We start from the raw sequence: 16,820 nt of genomic DNA, 5'->3' as shown, positions 1-16,820 counted from the left end.
AGATAGATATAAGCAGAAAGGGAATTAGCATTTATTGAACATTTGTTATGTGCTGTGTTCATCATTTGGCTTTATTATACCCATTTTACAGATGAGAAAACAGAACTGGGCCAAGGTCACATGTGCCTAGTAAGTGGTAGGGCATAGGTCCATTGAGCTGAAAATAATGCCTGTTGTCTATACTACACTGTTCCCCTTTTTGCCTACCTTATTTGCTAATTATATCATAGGAGTTTCCTACTCAGTTGCTATATCTGACCCCCTCCTTAATGGCCAGGGAGCTCTTCTGCTAGGCAACCGGTGGAGGAAGAGGGTCCAAAGTGAGCCCTTGGTAACCATCCCCCCCAACAAACCCTTACCCCATTGCACCTTGCCCTGGAATACAGAGCCACCTGCCCTGAGACACTCAAGCCTTCTGCTTGAGTGACCATGAAGAACAGGGTGAGAACTTTGAGTGAGGAGAAAAGGCTTCAGACCTCTGGAGAAAGCCTGCCTCTGGGAAGAACCAAATTTTTCTCAGTCTCTCACGCCCAGGAATTGGAAACAGATTATTGTCTGTATTTCCTGTCTAAGCAGGACCTACACTCCGAAGTTTTGCCCTGCCTACTGACTAAGCTTCCAGCCTTGGAGGACCACATGAAAATGAAGTAGGGAAGCTGAGGGCGATCAGTTGTATCACAACAAACCCCAAAGGATTGTCCAAATCCTTTTCCCACCATGGGATTTTCATAAGACTTATGATTGTCAGCTCTCAAGCTTTTTAGAGTGGTGCCGTGCATTGTGAAGGAGTTTGATCACTATTAGGTTTCTTAGAGATTTGCTTTCTTATTTTGATGTCTGTGACTTGATTTCAGGTTTACACTAGTTTCTGAAAGGCCAGGGTTTTTGTGACACACACTTATTTTTATTTATTTATTTTTCCTTTTAAGCAGTCGCAAAGCTGAGGAATTTTTCCTCAAATCTGAAATGGGACAGCAGTTATGAGAATGTTTTTAGGTTTTGTTTATTTTTCTAGAAGTTAATGAGACTATGGGTATTTATGAGAATGCTGTAGGGTTCTCTTAATGCTGTGGGCTTGAAGAATGTTGTAATAACCCCCAAAAGGAAATTCTGTCTGAAATATTCTCCAGGTCTGAGTGCAGTGTTGTTATGGTTGTTTTGTTTTCAGCAAGCTGTGTACAAACTCTGTTGTGTTTTCTCTCCTTGTGTGTGTGTGTGTATGTGTGTGTGTGTGTGTGTGTGTGTGTGTGTGTGTGTCTATTACTATGTATCTTAACCAGTTATAACCAGGAAGATATATTCCTAAATCAGTTTAAATAACAATAGTTCTGCATATATAAAAAATAACTCATTAGTTAAATGTAGTGACACATTGTTAACTCATTTTTAATGTGTGTGGCTTCGTCCCAATGGGGTCAAATAAATAGAAATACTTTCCTATATCAAGGAGGTTGAAAAGTTGGTCATCTCTATCCATTTAAAACCATGTCTCCCCAACTTCACACATTCACACACTACTACTGTACTAATTTCAAAAGGCTGACTTTCACATAGTCATCCAGAAGTCTGTGAAGTGATACCCCATGACAAGGTCAGCTGCAACGGAATAGGCTCATCTGGCTTCCATCTTCTTCCTCAGATTCTTTGCTCTCTTACGGCTTCAGGGCTGAGACACAACCCCTGTTTATCCATATTTCCTTTCTTCACTCCTCTCATCCCATACCGCTACCATGAGACGCTGCTGGGATTTTTTTCCCCTTAGAAAATAGAAGGGAAAAAAAAAAAAAAAAAAAAAAAAAGAAAATAGAAGGGATTTAGTACCCAAAGCCCATCGACTTTTTTATCCTTAGGTGAAGATTTGGCCCTAGAAGAACAGATTATTGCATATATTTGATGTTATGACTTACATTTTCTTTAGAATCTTATATTTTCCTTACTTGTTCTTCCTCTTTTAAATAAATCAAATTTCTTTTAAATAAATCCAGGTATTCCTGGAGGACCTCTGAATGGAAAGAATGCCAAGTCTCTCTTCTCCTCGAGCAGCAGGACCCCCACTGGCATGTGACAGGACCCGTTTGTGGAGGTGGGATCCAGACCCGGGACGTATACTGTGCCCAGAGCACCCCAGCATCCACCGCACAGAAGGCCAAGGAAGGTAGGCAGCCAGTTCCAGGGACAGATGGTGCTGCTGATTGGAAGGGAAATCAACTCTAACACCATCTCCTCATATTCTCCTTGATATAATGAACCCTCAGCCCTCACAGATTTAATATTTGTTTTGTCGAGAATTTGCAGATCAGTCCTAAGTTTTGCTACTTGGAATAATTGGGAATAGGTAAAAATAAGAGCAATAATAATAACGTCAGCCTCAAAGGATCATTGTGAAAATTAAATGAGAAAATATACCTAAGCGCTGTAGCAAAAATCAATGCTACCAGCTGAGAGGGGCTGGTAGGCTGGAGTGAGTCAATTGGTCACGAATTAGCATTCTTTTTTTGTTTTGTTTCGTTTTCTCCCAAGAAGGTTGTTTGTATGAATTTGTGAATGTTGGAATTTCAGACATGTCACCTTCAAATGTTGAGGATCTAGTTTTACTGGCAAGTTTCAAATAATGTGAAAAGGCAGAGAGAAAGGAGGCAGAGGAGGAGAAACAACTTTTCTCCACATTAGGCTCTCTGATAGGCAGGTACAATTTCAGCAGGAGTCCATTTGTTCCGGAGTTTAAGACGGTGATAACAGATAGGAACTGAAAAACTGGGCCAGATTTATTTAAGTCTATTGATTGAAAGCCAAAAGTGAGCAATAATGCTTCTGCTCTGGAAGAATGCGTGGCCTGTCCCAGCCGCATCAGAGGACATAGCAGTGCCCTCTGCAGAAGTAGTCAAGGTGGGAATGTTTTCTTGAGTATGTACATAAATCCTCTACTGTAGAATTTGGTTATAAAGGCATGATGCAAGCTTTCTTGGCATGGAAGTGCATGCATTTTACCCTATAAAGCTTTTCATATCAGGTACTTTTTTTTTGAGTTTATGTGACATGGCCTCTCAACATTCCAGAGGCGTCTACGACCATAACCTTGGATAATTCACCCTCTCACTCATAGAGTCTTTATAGATCTTTACAAAATCCTTAGTGTTTGCTTGAACAATTAAAGTTACAATGTTTCATTCAATTTTCTTCCTTATTTAACGTCACTTTTGAAAAGTGACAGTTTACATATTTTCTATTCCAGGGTAGAACATGACTATGCTTACTTCTCTGACTTTGGAAAAGCAGAATTTAGATAAAGAACTCTAGATTATTCTTTCAGACCTTGGTAATTGTTTGGTCTAACTCTCTTTCTTCCTTTTTACTATTGTCTGTAGTACTAGGGTTTTCAGGGGTCAGCAACTGCATTAAAGACATAGTATAGCCTACTACGAACTTGGTAGGCATTAACAAAGGCTTTATTTTGCTCTTGTGGGGAACTGAACAGGAAAGATTGTTCGACTATTACTTTCTATTCTTATAAACACCTAATTTCCTACTGTTATCATTTATAGATATACCTTGACACATCTGACAACATGAGAATTTCTTCTTGGTTCAAGTTAAACATAAGAGAACAATTGAATTGCTATTGTAAGGGACCAGTGAATGTGTTTGCCCAATTAAAGAGGCCAGATTTAAATGTTTCTAACCTTTTCTGCTAATGTAGTAATAAAGGCCAAAATTAGGGTCGCCTGGGTGGCTCAGTCGTTAAGCATCTGCCTTCGGCTCAGGTCATGATCCCAGGGTCCTGGGATCGAGCCCCGCATCAAGCCACGCATTGGGCTCCCTGCTCAGCAGGAAGCCTGCTTCTCCCTCTCCCACTCCCCCTGCTTGTGTTCCCTCTCTCGCTGTGTCTCTCTCAAATAAATAAATAAAATCTTAAAAAAAAAATAAAGGCCAAAATTGGTGACAGGTTTTGCATTTCAGCTTTTGTGAACATTGTTTTTTTTTTTTTTATGTTAGATTGTAGAGAGAGAAGGAATTTTAATAGCATTGATTTTGGAAACTCTTTTCTCAATGACAATTGACTTTCCCACAGGTTAATTTTTCCTCAGACTCTAGGATACTCTCTTCAATCTCTAGAGTCAAATTGCTTGACTTTTCTTCCCTATAGAATCCCACCATCCACTCTGAGTTTGCTGCTCTGCATTTCAAGAACCCGATCTTAGAGAAACACAACTCTGGGGATAACACTACCATCACCACCCATGAATCAAAACCAAAACCAAAACCAAAATAAAACACCAAACCAAGACCCATTTCATAGGTCTCTCATGCAATAGAATAAAATAGAATCTAAATTCCAGAATGTGGGGGAAAAAAAAAACCCTAAAGGAATGCTAATTCTATCCCAAGTGCCTCCAAGTCTCTTACATAGGCTGGATGCTGAGGTAGAATTCTCTGTTAGTAACTTAGACATCCCAGTCCCCATTTAACCTCCATTCATGGTGCTTATAGAAATGGCATAATACCTATGGCATATATACCTAGTTCTTTTGTTCAGTGTTCATGTGATGTTTTAAATGCAGCCAAAATAGTGCTGTAACAATCAATATGAGAAGCATTACCTGTAATAGTAGGCAAGCCAATAGAATTGGGAATGAAAATGTAGAAGAGTATTTATGATTTTGTTTACCAGTTATTGTTGTGGAGAGAATTGTGTTTCTCATGTATAATTCAGAAATACCAGCAAGAGTGATGCTTACCTGTAAGTCTAAAAGTTTGGTTTGGTGAGACCATTTTCTTCTTGCTCTTTTCTCAAATGAAATTAAAACCACTCAGCCTGCATTCAAACATCATTTCTCAGGAGATAAAGCATTGAAATAAAGAACACATCTTCAAAATCTAATAAAGACTGGGACATAGATATTTTCCATTCATGAAAACATGGCCTGGAGACTGAAATATCAACAAATATGAAGTGAAATGACATAGAGATAGAATGTATTTATATGGTGAGGAACCCCCCTCCGAAAAAAAAAAAACCTAAATAAAAAACTGGGGAAAGGTATTGGTGTGCTTGCAATTAAGAAGAACATTTCCTGAATTTTTTTCTTATTTCAGATTCATTATTTGGCATTAAATAGACACAGCTCTTTTAAGGATGGGACACAGTTTAGCTTTGAGTTGTTAAATGCATTAGTTGCTTCCTTCACTCCAGTAAGATTAAGTAGTTCTTAAAAGTCCTACATCTTTATCATGTTGGGCCCAGAGTTGACATTAAGGAAGTACATGGTCAGAGAAGGGAATGCGTCCTGGAATGTTAAGTAGTATATGGAGACTTAATGTATTTTGGGTCTAAGTAGTATATGGAGACTTCATATGTTTGAGTTGCAGGCTTTAATTTTGACCTGTATAGAACTTTGATAAGCCATGTGAATGTTGTTCCTCTCTTCTGGGTCTTTATATTGTTTATAAATATATTGATTTGGTGAGTAAAAAGTGGATGAAAAATCAGTCTTTTTTTTTTAAATTTTTTTAGTAATTCATTAAGTGCCCGCTATGTTTTAGGCTGTGTACTAGACACTGGTATGATGAAGGTGCCTTTCATTACTTTATAGTTTTTTTAAGTTGGAACAGCAATTGAACTAACAGTTATGCTATAGTGTCATAAGTAATGTGATCATTATATATATAATATGGCTAAAACCATTTAATGATGTCTGAGGGTTATGTTCATAAAGGAGGTAATGCTTAAAGAGAGTTTGTAGGATCATTAGGAAAGAATGTTCTCAGTGGGGGCAGAGGGGACATATGGAAAGGAATGGAGACATTTGTGTTCAGTGGTGGCACGTGAATTGCTGTGAGGGGAGCCCAGGGAATAAGGAAGTGACAGTGACACTGGAAATCTAGGCTTTTGTGCTATCCTGGAGGTGAGATTTTGTTTTTGAGATATGGGTACAGCCTTTCTTTCCCCACTGCAGGTTTTTAAGCAGAGAAGAAATCTCATATTCTTAGCTGTCTATAAGAATGCATAAATGTCAGTATACCAAGAGAATTCTCGGGAGCGCTCATGTCCTACTTGCAAACTTATCTGGTTATCCAAGAAGTTTTTGAGATATGAAATAAAGTAATTTGCATTATGAACAGATGAACAGATTTTTAAGGGGCAATTGAAAGAGATATCTATTCCACCATCATTTGAGGGCCTATCTTTAGAAATTGGTTTTAAAGTCAATAAACTCATTTGGGTATGAGAATAAAGGTTAAGGAAAAAATGCTCTTAGAACTTCCTTTAGTGTTGACTTTTAGAGGAGAAATGGGTTAACAGCATTTTTCTCTCACTTTATGCTACAGAGAAACAGAAATAACTGGATTAATAATTAACAGCAGGCTATTTGATGGCAGTTCACATGAGACCCAAAGATAGAAGACAATTGTAATCATTCTCCTTTGGAAACATCCTCAATTATTGGATGTTGGGGTTATAGCTGTAGGAGAAAGTCAGTATATGTATACTTCAAATAATACATATTTATATTTCAAATATTCTCTCCAAACATTCTCCCCAAAGTGTGAGAGCTGAGAAAAGTTTAGAAAAAGAATATTAGATATTTAAAGGCAATTAGGTCACCGGAGCCTAAACTGAGATTGGTTTCTACTGGTTCCATTTCATTGCTTATGTATCTAAGTTTAGTCGGTTTTTTATTTTTAATCAAGTATAACAAACTAATTTTAGTGTGATATGGCAAATGTTTGTTGAATTACAGTGCTTAGCAGAAATATTGAAGAGTTCCTGCTTTGCCACTCATTAAACTGTCAGGCTGTTCTTGACATTAAAAATGTCTTATTTAGCTCAAGATATAATTCAGATGATTGAATTGGGAATAGGAGGGAGCTGGCCTGGACAAATGATAGAGGTGGGATATTTGAGGAGAAAGCCTAGCATTAAGTAGAGGCTACTCCTGGGGGAAAAAAATGACTTGTGGAAAAATGGGCCTTTTAGACAACACGTGAGTGAGTCCTGCTTAATTTGATTTCCTGAAGAGGAAGAACGCATGTGCTTCTTCATGCAATATATAGTTATATATTTTTTCAAAGTCAGCACAACAAAACTGATGATTCATTGCCCTGTGCTACTGAAACCAAAGCTTCCACCATCATACAGGAGCAAGATTGTCAAGGACCTAGAACTAAATGCGAGTTTGAATTTTCTAATTCTTTTACCAGTGGTATTTTAGCTTTGCTATTCCTCCTGCACTAAGCCCATACCCCTGTAAAACACATCACTTTTTGCCTGATATCCAGTCATTGGTATCATTGTCCTTGTCACACATTAGGCTATAAAGCCCTTGAAGGCCATTCTTGAGGTCCTACTTTGTATTTCCAAGTGCCAGAGCCCATCACGTAAATAGAAAATTTCAAGTGCATATGGAATTCAAAATGAAAAACTCATCAAGTGAGAGACTGATATATTAAGTTTTGTTGGGTTCTTTTTGCTTTATGGAAAGCACAGAGAAAGAAATTGCTTTACTGTTAAAAAGAAACCAAAACGATCTGCTGTTTGGGTATCAGCATTCCTTGCCAAGCCCAGGTGGTCCAGAGGGCCTGGAATGGAATCAGGTAAAATAGAATATCTGAGGATCATGAAGTGATGGAAATGGTCCATGGGGAAAGATTGAGAAGGAATGCAAAGGAGAAAACAAGGAGGGCCACTGGGCCAGGGAGGTCTGCTTGGACTCAGACAGTGGCTTTGCCGAGTGATCTTGGCCTGTGACACTAAGTAGTTGATGTCTGAATAATTTCCAGAGTTAAATATATTCCTCTTGTTCTCCAGAGGAAAAAAGATTATAGAAGCCGTAAATGATTTCAAATTATCTATGTCCATCTGTTTTAGTTTTGATCTTCAACAGTCTAGGAAGGGAGATGTGTCAGTAAAAGAATAAATACATAAGTGACATAAGTACCTTAGGAGAAAATGAAGATTTTAGGGAAGGAGAGATTAAACCAGTGGGATGTGGGGAACATAGGGTAGGTTCATGAAGAAGAAAACTTTTACATGGACATAAAAGAAGGGCAGGTGTTTAGACAGGTGTTCATGTGAAGGCGACAGAATCCCAGGTGAAACAAACCATTGGAGTAAAGGCACAGAAGTAGAATGTCATAGAACATACTTAGAGCAAAACCAGGAATGAAGTTGGACATGAATATGGGGCAGCTGAAGGTAAGTGCTGTGGATTTAAGGTAGTCAGGCGGAATTCTAGGCTATGGGATTAGGTTTTATAATGATCAGACCATGAGATGGTAGGAATTAACACTATTACCTTCTTTTCCCTGTCCAATACCCTGAGCTCCAACAATATGGAACACTTTCTTTAGCTTTCTAGGCCTTGGGAGCCAGTGTCTGTCTGACCACTGACCACTATCCTCTGTCTCCCTCTCTACGCCCCCACCTCCAATACAAACCTCTTCCCTGGCTCTGGCCTATCACCTGGATCAGACCTACTTAACAACTGCTCCTTCTGGGAACCTTTAGAGACCACCTAGGGTCTCTGGTCCTCAGTGGTCAAAGCACTTTGTCTCACTCCATTGCAATTGCTTGCTTGTGTGCACCATTAAGCGGGGTACTCTGCAAGGTCAGGGGCCGTATCTGTTGTTCATTGTTGTTTCCCTAACACTCAGCACCGTCTCTGGCACAGAAATGATACTTGAGTTGAATTCAAGCTCTGCCCCTTCTCATATTCCTCTCCACCTTCTTTCTTTCTCTTGGTTGATGCTCTATAAGCATGTAGATCTACTTTCAGACTTGGATAAGATGCCACATTGTGATGTGTGGGCTCTGGCTTCCTGAGAAGCTGAGGGGCTAAGGTGTTGCAACCTGGAAGTGGAGGAGACTTAGCTCCTTAAGGCATGAAACTTCACCAGAAGGAAACAGGATTGAGGAGAGAGCCAGGCTATTTCCAGTGCACCTGTATATTATTCCAATATATTCTTGCAGTCCTTCCAGAGAAATTCTGTTTTCCAAATACATGAACCTGCTATATATCTGTGTGGTGTAATGCAAAATGGTAGTCAGCACAGTAGCACATCACATAGCATTTCTTCATATTTTCTTTGCTTCGCTCCTCCCGCTTTCTCTCCGTCACTGCCTCCTGACCTTGTACCTCCCAGATGAAGTATTAACACCTGAATTCTCATTGCAGGCTCTGCTTTCGAGAGGGCTCAGTCACAGCAAAACAATGAATATGTGTCAAATGAAAGAATGAGAGACACCGTCTTTAAGGATTTACTCTACTAGTCTAGATGAGACCTGGTACCAGCCTGTAGTAGGACGGGGGCTGTAAACAACACTTCTTTTTGTTTTTTCTTCTTCTTCTCTCTTCTCCCCCCAACCTCATTTTTCTTCCTCTTCTTTTATATATTTTTCTCTTCCTCATCATCCAATTTTTTTCATTTCTTCCCCTTCCTCATCTTTTCCTCTTTTTTTCATCTTGCATAAATCTTGAGAACAGCAACGGTTTTAGTAGCTGTGGTAGACGACAGCAGCAGTTAGCACTGTGCCTGGCCAAAGGCAGCTAAAAGCTCATTGGGTATTTCTTGAACAAATGAATAAACCCTCTGCATATAGTCTTACCCTTCTGTCTTAGGCATTTCTTTTCACTTTGGAACAACTTTTCCCTTTATTTCAGTTGTTCATATAAACCTGAACTTCATTAATGAACAGTTAGATTCTCCTTTTCAGGGTAGAAGATTGCATTTAGAAAAACATGCTGAGACTAGTGCATTTACAATCTTTACTTGGGTGTCTTACTAAACTTCATTTTGTCAGCTGGATTAGATTTTTCATGAACACCAAGCCAAGAGGTAATGAGGTCCCTCTTGGCAGTGCAATTTCTGAAGCAAAGTTACTCCTTCCAAATCTATTTCTCCAGCCTTGTTGAATATGTGAATTCCCCGGCAAGGAGGATATAGAAGAATCTTCCCCTTATTGTCCAACTCTTCCTGCAGGAAAGTTTCACAGTTTCCTCCTCAACTTATTCTAGTATTTAGCATTTTCCATGCTCTACTTTGAATTTGTCATCAGGTTCTGTCCTCAAGAGAGGAGTTGCTTAGTAAGACCTCTGTGTGCTTAAGATGGGTTAAATGACTCCTTGTGTCATCTGGCCATTTTCTTAGGCATACTGGGAGGGGGTGGAGAATCAATCCCCACATCAATGGAAAAGCTGGAAACCAGCTGAATTGCGGTGCCACTTCTCATTCAAACATTCTATGGGTCTCCATATGGAAAATATAATCACAGTTCATTTTATTCTTTTAAGAATTGTTTTTCTAAGACTTTTCTTGGTGAAATGTATCCAAGGTGTCCCAATTCTTTCTAGACACAGAGCTTAGTACTGGACCCTGATAGTTCTTTGTAAATAATATATAGCATTTTAAATTTGGTGTTCCCCAGATTCTTCATTATCCTGCACAATCCCATATCAGATCCTTTTCCAGTGTTCCAGAATTAGGAAATTGTCTTTCTTCCTGCCAAGTGCTTATGCTAGAAACCTGGGCAACATCCTTGATATTTTACTGTCATTCATCTCTTTGCCCACATTCAATCTAGCACCACATTCTGTTAATTCTACTTCCAAATGTATACTTGGTTTATTCTGTTTATTTTATCTATTTCCTCTTCTGGCATTATTTCTCACATGAACTGCTATAGTAGTTTCCTAGCGGATTTTCCTCCTACTCTTCTCCTTCTAAATAGAGGGGGAGCATGGGCTTGCAGACCCACTACCTCTCTCTTACCCTGTCACTTATAAGCTGTGTAATCTTGGATGAGTTAATACTTTCACCTTCCTCATCTGTTAGATAGAAATAACGAGAATTCCTGGCTCATCAAGTGAACATACACACACACACACACACACACACACATACACACACACACACACTTACACACCACTTAGAACAGAGCCTTATATGATAAGCACTTAATGACTATTAGCTATGATTATTTTTCTTCTCCATACTTCTGCCAAAGCAACCTTATGGGAAAGCTTCTCTGAGTATATGATTCCCATGCAAAATGACTTCAGTGACTTTTTCTAAATTAAAACTTCAACATCACTCACAGAGCCATGTATGATCTGGCCCTTGCCTACCGCTGCAACCTTCCCTTGCTCCACTGCCCCTTCCACTCATTCTATTTCAGCCACACTTGGTGGCCTCGGGCGAGTTTAGCTGACCGTTCTGTGCATGAGTTTCCATCTTGTGGTTAAAAGCTAGCATTGCATCATCTACAGAGCAAACATGAGCTTCACAGACCTGGGACTTAAGCATCCTGACTCAGAGCTAAGTCACTTCCACAGTCCACTGAGGAGACTAGTCATTGTCTCTGTCTCAGTGCAGAGGAAGACAGGAGGGTGAGAGGCCCTTGGAAAGTGGGATGTCTGACTGAGCGGCCACTTTCTAGCAACAGCTGGATGCTTTGGAAGGGAAATGCCAGTCTTTGAGGGGCAGCTCGCTGTCTCTGGTGCAGGCCTTATTTCCTATTAATCATCTCCCTGTATTATACCTAAGGTTGTGGTAACGAATTACCACAAATTTAATGACTTAAAACAACACAAATGGATTATCTTATAGTGCTGGAGGTCAGAAGTCCCAAATAGGTCTTACTGGGCTAAAATCAAGATGCCAGCAGGGGTGTGTTCCTTCTGGGGGCTGTGAGGGAGAATCCTTTCCTTGCTTTCTCCAGCTTCAAAGGGGGTTCCCCTTATTTCTTGGCTCATGACTTCTTCCTCTATCTTCAAAGCTAGCAACATACCATCTTCAAATGTCTTTCTGACTATGACTCTTATGCCTCCTTCTTCCATGTATAAAGACCCTTGTAATTACATTGGGCACACCCTGATAATCCAGGATAATCTTCACATCTCAAGGTCAGCTGATCAGGAATCTCCGTTCCATATGACCTTAACTTCCCTTTGCCACATAACCTAATATTCACAGGTAGTAGACAGTAAGATTTAGACATGTTTGGATGGTCATTATTCTGCCTACCCAAACCCTTCCCACTTCTTCTGAGATATAAATAATACTTGGGGCTTATTAAAATGAAACAAGAGGGTCATCCTTATGAATATATGGATTATGTGGTGTGAGGTAATGGGGTACAGAGGTCCAGTTAGCTTAGTAAGAACAAACTTAGTTCTGAAGTGGGGATTCCCACGTTTGAGCACCAGCTCCCCCATTTCCTGGCCATGTGATGTTGGGCAAGTCATACAGCCTCTTTCAGTGTCGAGTTTTCTCATGTGTAACATGAAGATGCCAAGAGACTTGTCAAGATTAAATGAGATGATCTGTGTTTAAAGGAGAAACAATTGTAGTGCCGCGCCTGATGAATAGTAAGCATTCAGTAAGCTGGTTTTCTCCTTTTCAGATGCTGAAGGCTTTGCTTTTTTGTGCTTTCACACATTTACTGAAGCCCTGCCATAGGCTAGACATTATATGAAATATTAGAGATCAAGGGGTGAACAACTCAACCTTAAATATAGGAAGTCAAAGCCAATTTGGAGAGACAAACAAAATAAATCATGTGGGTTTAATACAATGAGTGTTATGTTATGGGTGTTGTAAAAAGCATTTTTAAGATACAGGATTAAAAAGCAAACAATGTAGAAGACGAAAGGAGTACGCCATTGAAAGTTTCTGTTGAAATGCCAACACGTCAGCTTTCTCATCTGTAAAATGAGATGTTTGAATATGATCCAGTGGCAAAATCTGTTTTAGTAATAAGAATATGTAATCTGTTCTCTCTTGGAAGGGGTTAAGTTGAACAGCCGAACGGGTATGACCCGGGCACCGGCCTCGACACTTTGCTGGCCTGCATCTAGTACAACATGTGGGTGAGGGATCACTCCTTAAGCTCCCTAGCAGTTAATACCTACTTGAGCTTAGTCAGTCATTGAGAACATAGCACTACCCTGAGTTCTCTATGAACTTTCAGAATTGACCCCTCATACATTTGGTACTGTACTAGAAATTTGGGACTTGGGTACATCAGCATCCCACTCAAAGCATCCCAGTTGATTTTAATGCAAGAAGTCCACAGACCATGCCTTAAGCATTCCATTGCAACAGTTCGACACAGAAAAAGTGGTAGATGTGAGAATTTTGGAATGTATAATAGAACACGTGACGGAAGTTTAGATTTTTCAAAAAATTTCCCAGGGCTGTTCTGTTACTTAATTGAAATGATCAGTCATAAAGTGACTCTCCAGGATTTCTTAGCACACAGAGAGAACACTGAAAGACAAACAGTTCTAAGAGAATCACACAGAGCCTGTTGTAGGAAGAGCTATTTGTAAGCTTGAATATGAATAACTGACATACACACCTATCAAGAACTGGGAAGGATCTCACATATCACCCTACTTGCAAGCTAACATGTTAGCTGGCAGCCGTTCCATAGATACCGACAGAAGCCGCCAGCCCCCTGGTCAGAGACGAAGGGCAGTCTCTTACCCACAGTAGCCTCAGTCACCAGATCTGTGTTTGTTTCTGGAGCCCCAGCTCCCACAGGGCAACACGTCAGCAGGGACACACGCGCCTGCACACCAAGTGCCTTCTGTGACGGGAGAGACATACTGAGCTTCAGAAATCCCAATCTTTGATAAGGGGACTGAAAAAAACCTGCACAACCTTTGCCCCAGACGGTGACGTTATCCTTCTCTTCCAAGGCTATTTGCTATATAAACATCCTTGGAAAGGTAGTTTGGAACAAAAGCTGTCAGTACCTCTAATGACAAGATATTCAGAAATACAACAAATCCACAAAGAAATTGTCTTCCAGCAACGACAAACACGTGCACGTGCGCGCACCCATGCATACACACTTTGCTGGGCACCTGGGTGGCTCATTTGGTTAAGTGTCTGCCTTTGGCTCATTCGGTTAAGTGTCTGCCTTTGGCTCAGGTCATGATCTCAGGGTCCTGGGATCGAGCCCGGCATCATGCTCCCTGCTCAGCGGGAGTATGCTTCTCCCTCTCCCTCTACTGTTCCCCCTGCTTGTGCTTTCTCACTCTCTTTGTCAAATAAATAAATAAATAAATAAATAAATAAATAAATAAATAAATAAAAATCTTGAAAAAATAATAGTAATATATCCCTTTCCATTAAAATATAACTAAAATGATTGCATATAGTGAGTGATATGCCACTTTTCCAATTATAATCAGGAGTCGTGTCTCCACTATATGAAACAATAAAAATACCCCATGTCCTTAAATCTTTGTCCAAAAGCAACCTTACATTTTGATATCCTACTTTGTGATGTTAATTCAAAAAAGGAAAGTTTTATAGCCAAAAAATAAAAGCAGCAATTACTTTTATTTAGAAAATGACCTCTCTGTTATGAAAATTACAGCACCCACACGCTTGGAATATGTTCTACTTTCCTGAAGCAAACAGATATTATAGAAGGATTGGGCTGTTGATGTGTAGCTTTATCCAACAAGCTATGAAAAGAATTTGTTAAGGATAGAAAAATAAATATGTAACAGTTTAGCTTCTCCTGCAGCAGTTTTTTTTGAGATGTAAACTTTAAATGATTCTGCCCAAACTGTTGGCCTGTAGAGCTAATATTCTAGGAATTCTACTCCAGAGAAAAAAGATTTGTATCTATAAGTTGCCTCCTATTAATCTCAAAGTAACAACATTTTGGGGGGAGAGATTTCATCGTGGGAATTTTCAAATGTATATAAAGTGGAGATAATAGTTATTACTTTTTGGTAAAATGAAACCATGTGGAAAGAAATATTGAACTGGGAATTAAGTGAGCAGAATTCTAATTCCGTCCATACCATTGATGATGTTACTTAACCTTGGGACAGATGACTTACCCAATTTGGGCTTCAATTTATCCCTTTATATATAAAAGTACAGATAATAGAACGTACTTATTCTTATCTCATAAGTACATTAATTACTAGTGGGAAATATAAATGTAAAAATTGGTTACATTCAGAAGCCAACTTATTTTTACATAATAGTCTTTTTCTTGTTTCTGTGATGTCTCCTTTTCACCGAAAAAGAAGACACGACAAACACATTATTTCCCCTACATTCTATGCCTGCAATTTTCTTCTGGCTAGTCAGGTTGGCCACTCATTTAGTCTTCTTTAGACTGGAGAAAGCTTGCAACCACATCTGTCATTTTTAATACTGACAATTTCATTAAACTAACTTACGTAATTTCTTGTGGATGAAATAGAAACTTTCTACACTTATTTCTTTAGGTTATGAGAAACTACTGTTTGAAACAAATAAAAAAAAAAGAAGTGGAATTTTGGAACTGAGAGGGAATTTCAGTTTCATGTAAGAAGTAATTACCAGCAAATCTGGTGATATGAATTATCTATGGTACTTGTTAAACATATTCCTTCCTGGGCTCCTCCCCTAGAAATTCTATCCAGTGGGTCTAGTGTAGGCCTGAAATTTGTAAGATATATATATATATATATATATATATATATATATATATATATATATAGTGCATGTGTGTGTGTGTATTAAAATAGATGATTCTTATCAATGAGGAAGGTTAGGAAAGATTGACAGAATTTAATATTTTTATCCTCAAATATGCAAATTGAGACCTGCAGTAGTTGAAAGTTGCTGAGCTTTCACAATTGGTCAGTGTAGGTTTTAGACTTCTAACACCTTGGCCAGTTCTCCATCTATCACCCTGGCCCTAAAAGTTAATGTGCTTACAAAACATGTACCTTCTCTAACTGGCACTGATTTCCCATCCCCCCCCCCATATTTGTTTACTCACTAGTCTAACATTTTCTTTCCTGCTAAGTGTGACAACTATTCAAGTTCCAGGGGCTGCAAAGAAGCCCCAGGAATCAGAGAGCTCCTGAGAGAACTTGTTGCCAATGATAATAACTTCAGATGTCAGGGCTCAGTGTGGAGTTTGCAGCTTTCACATCAGAGCTTTTAATGACTTGCTAACTCAGATTCTTTTTAGCTCAGATTTTATGGCTTTCTGTTTCTGGTTATTCTTATTTCTTATATAAGCCACATGGCTTTTCTTCATGACCCTGCAGAAAACTTCTGTTGTGATAATATTATGTCAAAGATCCTTGAAAATTTGTAGCCTGTTATAGAAATGAAGATGATTTTTGTTTTTAACTCCATTTCCAAATGATACGAGGTGGACTTAAGGCTTAAAAGGGAGGCTATATGGCAGCATCAGTCTGCTTACTCTCCTCTTAAAACTCTGAAGCTCAATTTACTAAACTTTCTCCTGATTTTTATTTTCTCCTTAGCAGAGGAGAGCATTCTATACAGTATAATTTAGGCCCTGTTGTCACTGTTCAAACTATTTTGCTCTTCTTTTTATATCAGATAGAAGGCTTCTTAAAGGAACTTTATTTTTCAACTCACCCCTTCCCCAAACCCACCTCCTTTTTTAAAGAAGCCATACACATTTGTCTTTGGGAGTGTTTCTTTTTAATTGGAATATAATGAAATAGATCCTTTTCTATTGGTAAGATAAGGAAACTGTCGTACTTGTGTTCATATAACATAGTATCAAGACATTTATTAAGCCCCCAAAATTAAGTGCCTGTCTCTCAGCCCCAGGCTAACCTTTTGTTCACTTCTTTAAGCAGGTTAAGGCTGGAAGTCAAAGTATAACCTGAGCAGTGTTGTTGTGACCATTTTTGTTATCTTTACTAACTGAGAAATTAGAATCATAATGTAAATATAATCTGAAAGGATGTTGGGGAAGGTCACAGAGAACATGTGACCACTGGTTGATCTGTGAGTTGGACACATGCAATTAGAGGCTCCTC

At 39.1% G+C, this 16,820-nt stretch overlaps 1 protein-coding gene across 2 annotated transcripts in view; it reads left to right on the top strand.

Annotated features, from left to right (window-relative positions):
• Positions 1-16,820, top strand: part of THSD7B (thrombospondin type 1 domain containing 7B) — a 758,532-nt gene that overhangs the window by 235,902 nt on the left and 505,810 nt on the right. For both annotated transcript variants that reach the window (XM_073884500.1, XM_073884495.1), the window contains exon 4: positions 1,986-2,155. In XM_073884500.1, coding sequence (XP_073740601.1) covers positions 1,986-2,155 — 170 coding nt within the window. The remainder of the gene's footprint in view (positions 1-1,985; positions 2,156-16,820) is intronic.

This window comes from Callorhinus ursinus, unplaced genomic scaffold (genome assembly GCF_003265705.2).
Source record: "Callorhinus ursinus isolate GAN/ISIS: 27379988/994484 unplaced genomic scaffold, GSC_fseal_2.0 scaffold2, whole genome shotgun sequence".
Lineage (NCBI taxonomy): Eukaryota > Metazoa > Chordata > Mammalia > Carnivora > Otariidae > Callorhinus > Callorhinus ursinus.
This window is presented reverse-complemented; position numbering and strand designations above follow the sequence as displayed.